We start from the raw sequence: 5,955 nt of genomic DNA, 5'->3' as shown, positions 1-5,955 counted from the left end.
ACCATATAGTTGCTATATATTAGACCATTTGCTACGTTCTTAGATTTTAAGTCCCAAACATTGCTCTTGAGATTTTGTCCCGCTAGAATAACCATCCGCCACACTGTGGAGCGCTGGTCAGCGCGTGACGTAGCATTCCACGGCGACTACGACAGCGGCGATTTGACGCGATCGAATAGTCCTTTAGAATATATACAGTCCTTGACTATGGATATTGTTAAACAAGGTATACAAATTTGGAACATTTTGTCAGCAGTGATTCTTCTGAATCAGAGTAGTTACGATCTGTGCATTTTGTTGTCCTAAAGGAAATTTATAGTATCTTAAGTTTTTTTTTAATTAAATATAGCATTAATGTTTCTTTTTCATTAAAGAAAAACATTTTTATCTTATATTAGGCTTATATTGTAGGAATCATGTTCTATTGTTATTTCAATTCTTTTTTATCACAGGGATTTATTATATAAATTATTTCTTTAGATGGAACACAGGTCCAACATTTTTATTATTTTCAAGATTTTTTTTCATAAACGTGGGACTAAGAACATCTTCATTTAGTACAATGAGAGTACTCATCATTTGTGTCAAATAAACCTAGTTTGAATAAATTGCCTACAATAAAAGAGAAGTTTTGCATTTTTGTCCTCTAGAGCCACATGTTCGAAGCACTGTGCGACGTTTCGTTTACATCTTCATCAGGGTAGGACTAAGGATTTGATATTGAAGAAAAATGTGGGTCGATTGCGGCATAATTGGGGACGGGCTACAGGATGATGCCCTCGACGTTTCGAATCGATGCCTCTAAATGGACGAAATCATCAGGACTTTTCTCTCTTAATTATTGGCCAATTAGAACCAAACTAGGCACGCGGATAGAGGTACCCGAATGGAGTGCTGGAAGTAAGAGGAAGTTCCACTTCAAATATGCGCACATAGTGCCCACACAATTTTTTTTATTCATTTTGATATTGTAGCACTGGTCATAATATAATAACAAAATTGCCAAAAACAACAATAAATATATTTATAATTTTTTTAAAAATGGCACTTAAAAAAGGCTTCTACTCGCCGATATATAAACTTATTTGGTTAACCACTCACCATTACATCAAAGAGATGCTATATTTTTAGCTTTTTAGCTTCCTTTACCTCAAGGAAAGTCAAAATATGTATAAAATTAAAAACACGTAAATTAAACCTATGAATCGTTCATGTTTTGTGTAGAATCCTCTTGGCCGCTCTGATCAAAGGAGTTAAACTTCGTAATTCCATTCGTTCTTGAAGAAATTCGTGTTCCAGAAGTTCGTCGGCTGTTGCTCTTTGGTCTACGTCCACTTGCAAACAGGCGTCGATGAAGCTTTTTAGTTTGGGGGAACAGTTGTCCCATCTGGGTATGTTTGGTCTGCCGTTTGCTGAAATAACAGATTTATTTATTTATTTATCACCCTTTTCTGTTCTTATCTACTGTACTATACATCAAAATTTTAAGGTGCAGATTTTTCATGCCGGTTTTAAGTTGGGTAAAACTGTTGGTTACTGTTGGGTAGTATAATCTTTACTATTTTATTAGTTTACTTAAAAATTTCGTCTATGTTAAAAAATCTTACCTGTTATTAAATATAATGCTCGTATAGGGGGCTCCTTTAAATATGGCGGCTCTCCTTCCAGCATTTCCACAATCATGATACCCAAGCTCCAAATATCCACCTTCTTTCCGTATTTCTGCCTGGTTACCACTTCGGGTGCCATCCAATATGGCGTGCCAACCATAGTTTCCCTATACATACAATAATCATGAAAATTCGCGATTTTCGTCATGTTTCGTTTACCGACGTTTAGTTTATAAAAATTGCTGTTATTTGCTAATTAAAAGGTATAGAATAAGAAAATATAGGTCATTGTAGTCTTTCAAGAACAGCAATTATTGATGTAGAAAACGTTTTAAACTTTAATCAAAAATAGCTGAAAAGCAAGCGTCCAAAAAATAATTCTCTCACAAAGCCAAGGTATCTGAGCCCTCAAAGGTGTAGATATTCGGAATCTACATAAAATTTCCTACAAATGCTGAAGTTTTCAGAATTTTATGACTATGTTTCAGAACAGCAATTGATGTAGAGAACGTTTTAAACTTTAATCAAAAATAGCTGAAAAGCAAGCGTCCAAAAAATAATTCTCTCACAAAGCCAAGGTATCTGAGCCCTCAAAGGTGTAGCTATTCGGAATCTACATAAAATTTCCTACAAATGCTGAAATTTTCAGAATTTTATGACGTATGTTTCAGAACTGCAATTGATGTAGAGAACGTTTTAAACTTTAATCAAAAATAGCTGAAAACAAGGGTCTAAAACATTAATTTTTTCACAAAACCAAGGTACCTGAACCCTTAAAGGTGTATATGTATATTCTGAATCTACATAAAATTTCCTACAAATGCTGAAATTTTCAGAATTTTATGACGTATGTTTCAGAACTGCAATTGATGTAGAGAACGTTTTAAACTTTAATCAAAAATAGCTGAAAAGCAAGCGTCCAAAAAATAATTCTCTCACAAAGCCAAGGTATCTGAGCCCTCAAAGGTATAGATGTTCGGAATCTACATAAAATTTTCTACAAATGCTGAAATTTTCAGAATTTTATGACTATGTTTCAGAACAGCAATTGATGTAGAGAACGTTTTAAACTTTAATCAAAAATAGCTGAAAGGCAAGCGTCCAAAAAAATTATTCTCTCACAAAGCCAAGGTATCTGAGCCCTCAAAGGTGTAGATAATCGGAATCTACATAAAATTTCCTACAAATGTTGAAATTTTCAGAATTTTATGACTATGTTTCAGAACAGCAATTGATGTAGAGAACGTTTTAAACTTTAATCAAAAATAGCTGAAAACAAGGGTCTAAAACATTAATTTTTTCACAAAACCAAGGTACCTGAACCCTTAAAGGTGTATATGTATATTCTGAATCTACATAAAATTTCCTACAAATGCTGAAATTTTCACAATTTTATGACTATGTTTACTATGTGTTTAAAAATGAGTAAAAAAGCCAACAATGGGCATTTTTCAATTTTTTTTTATACGATTTGCGTCATGTCACCGATTTTATTAAAACTGCTGTTATTTACTAATTAAATGGCTTAGAAAAAGAAAGTATATGCTATTATAGTCTTATGAGAATAGTAATGGATGTAGGGGACGTTTAAACCTTCATCAAAATTAGCTAAAAAACTGGGGTCCAAAAAATGAATTTTCTCACAAAGCCAAGATACCCAAGCCTTCAATGGTACATATATTTTGAATCTACATATAATTTCCTACAAATGCTGAAATTTTCATAATTTATGTCTATTTCTACTATGCTTCTCAGGCATTTGAAAATGTGTAAAAATTAGCCAAAATGGACATTTTTTCAACTTTTTCCCGACGAAACGGCATTCAAAAAAATGACGCAAAAAACAATTTACCTCTAAATTAAAATGACTGACACAACTGTAGTATAATAAATTTATTAATAACATCTTAAAACACCAACTTACCTCTGTTCATTCCCAATAACATTTGCACAAAACCCAAAATCAGTAACTTTCACTGTTCCATCCATACCAAGCAGCACATTGTCAGATTTTATGTCCCTGTGAATCGTTCCTCGATTATGCAAGTAACTGACGGCTTGTAAAACCTACAGAATACAGTATTAGTTAATTTTTCTCAATAATTTCCTTCAAAACATCTACATACTTCATAACAAACAGCAGCAATCTGACCTTCCTTCATGATAGTTTCCGTCACCACGTCAGTCAAAGGACCACCGTCCAGTAATTCCATCACAACCCATAGATGATCATAATCGATGACAAATGCATCCAGAAAGTTAACTAAAATAAAATGAATTAAAAAATAACATAAATTCAACGTTAATTTGTGTAAATACCTAAATTTTTATGCCTAAAATTTTTCATAATTTTGATTTCACTCAGCAGCAGCTCTTTTTTACTTTGTTTTGTCATATCAATATCCTTTATCGCAACTAGTTCTCCTGTTGCTTTATCTGTTGCTGCAAAAACCATTCCCGATGCTCCTGATCCTAAAATAGAAGAAAAATTGTTTGCTTTGTTTTAAATTTACTGGTATAGAAATATACAGGGTGACCCATTGGTGCAAAGAAGTTCATATGCAACCATACAATACTTATACATACATATTTTTATTCATTACTTTGAATAGTTTGAATATACCTACCTACATACCATTAAACAATTAATTACCTACTAAATTATAGTTATTTTTATTAGATACATACCTAAATCCTTTAATGTCCTTTCATAATAATCATACGGATTACCGGGATTACATATTTTCTTAATTTCACTCATATACTCTTCATCCGTAATACCAAACTTTCTTTCATCTAAACTCGGACGTCTATACTCTATCTCATCAGCCTCTATAGTTAAATTATCTATGGTCTGCGCCAATTTCTTTGTTTGAACAAGATTATTATCTTCTATTTCCACTGGGTCTATTGAAGGTAAGGACGTACCATTATCGCATTCAACTGATTTACTAGAATCATCCGACAAATTTGAATCTTTACTTTTGTGAGCGTCTTTCGATTGCATGTATAGATCCATCTGTTTTGATTCCTCGTCAATATCTTTCTGAGTATATATGTGTTTAATGTCAGGTGTGGGGCCTGCATGTTTCTTAACCGAATAGTTATAATACTGTAAAACCTTCTTGACAACTTCGGGATTTTCATGTTGTTCAGCCTTTGTTATTTGGGTGCCAATTTGTCTGACCCAGGACGAAGGTAGGCCCTCCAAAATGCCATCAGATGTTACGGTAACGTGAATATCGTGATTCACATTGGTTGGGTTGCCTGAAAGTAAATAATTTGGTGACAATTCACATTAAGGTTTAAGTATGGATTTATGGCAGTTTTAAGTAAATCTTATCAGTAATAACCCTAGTACTATAAAAAATGCAATGACAGTATCAAATATTACATTTTCCAAACAATTACAGCACTAATAATAATTCATACTTACCGATAATTGCTGCTGTTGTCTCCTCCCTTGGTTTTTTTCTTTTAAACATGTTATAAAAGCTCATCTTGAAAATCTATTCTAGTGATACTATCAATTTAATAATTATGTGATATATCATCGACTTTCAAACAGTGACTATTCGCTAAAAATATGTGGTATATATTCACTACATAATGAGATATGGGCATTTAAAAATTGTTTTATTTATAAAAGAAAAAAAAACTCGAAAAACACACACACCCTCTTACTTAAAGTGACAAATGACGTGATGTGTCAAAGCAATTTCCATATTTTGTGAATCATAGGACGGCCTTGGTTGTAATTTTCGTTAGAGCTGGGCAATTTCGATAATAAAAATTAGTTAAAATTGAATTAATTACAACCACCACAATTTTAATTTTACACATGAACTGACCGCAATCTTCATATTCAAGCCAACTTTGATGCCGTTATTTTTTGATCATTTTGTATGAGCGACTTCTAGTTGCTTCTTTATTTTATTTATACATATTTAAATATGTATTGCTTTGAACAATAAAAATACAGTTGGTATAATAGTTTCAAACCTATTCTTAATCTAAGTTTGAAACTTAAAATTAGAAGCTGTCTTAAATGATGCCATGAGTTTTTATTATCAATTTTTAACATAAAAAAATATTACATTTTTGTCAGAGAAAATAAGCTGTCCTAGCAATTTAAGTTTTTATTTTTCAAAGCAATAAAGTATTTAAGCGTAAATACTTATTTTTAAGTCTGTTTTGGTATTTTATGATATTTTTTAATGTCATTGTGAAAGTGTTGAGAGTTTTTTTGAAATTATAAGGCAAAAACATTAAATTAAAACGATTAAAATTTTTGGCGCATTCACCATTTTGTCAAGATTATTACGAAATTTTAATAAAGGGTAAA

At 32.0% G+C, this 5,955-nt stretch overlaps 1 protein-coding gene across 1 annotated transcript; it reads right to left on the bottom strand.

Annotated features, from left to right (window-relative positions):
• Positions 1-999: 999 nt before the first annotated feature.
• On the bottom strand, positions 1,000-5,425 carry LOC115888818 (serine/threonine-protein kinase PAK 2). Its single transcript, XM_030908668.1, has 7 exons — positions 5,047-5,425; positions 4,299-4,877; positions 3,930-4,082; positions 3,737-3,873; positions 3,535-3,677; positions 1,608-1,777; positions 1,000-1,412 (listed from the first exon to the last, which is right to left on the bottom strand). Exons 1-7 carry the CDS (start codon positions 5,108-5,110, stop codon positions 1,210-1,212), a joined length of 1,449 nt encoding a protein of 482 aa, XP_030764528.1. The 5' UTR covers positions 5,111-5,425; the 3' UTR covers positions 1,000-1,209.
• Between the last annotated feature and the right edge of the window lie 530 nt (positions 5,426-5,955).

Source organism: Sitophilus oryzae, unplaced genomic scaffold (genome assembly GCF_002938485.1).
Source record: "Sitophilus oryzae breed Bouriz unplaced genomic scaffold, Soryzae_2.0 scaffold_808_pilon_pilon, whole genome shotgun sequence".
Classification (NCBI taxonomy): domain Eukaryota; kingdom Metazoa; phylum Arthropoda; class Insecta; order Coleoptera; family Curculionidae; genus Sitophilus; species Sitophilus oryzae.
This window is presented reverse-complemented; position numbering and strand designations above follow the sequence as displayed.

Coding starts and splice junctions, on each gene's coding strand:
- LOC115888818 (XM_030908668.1), bottom strand. CDS start 5,110: ATGAGCTTTTATAACATGTTTAAAAGAAAAAAACCAAGGGAGGAGACA. Junction 4,878..5,046: donor GACAACAGCAGCAATTATCG/GTAAGTATGAAT, acceptor ATTTACTTTCAG/GCAACCCAACCAATGTGAAT. Junction 3,874..3,929: donor TTTTAGGCATAAAAATTTAG/GTATTTACACAA, acceptor ATTTTATTTTAG/TTAACTTTCTGGATGCATTT.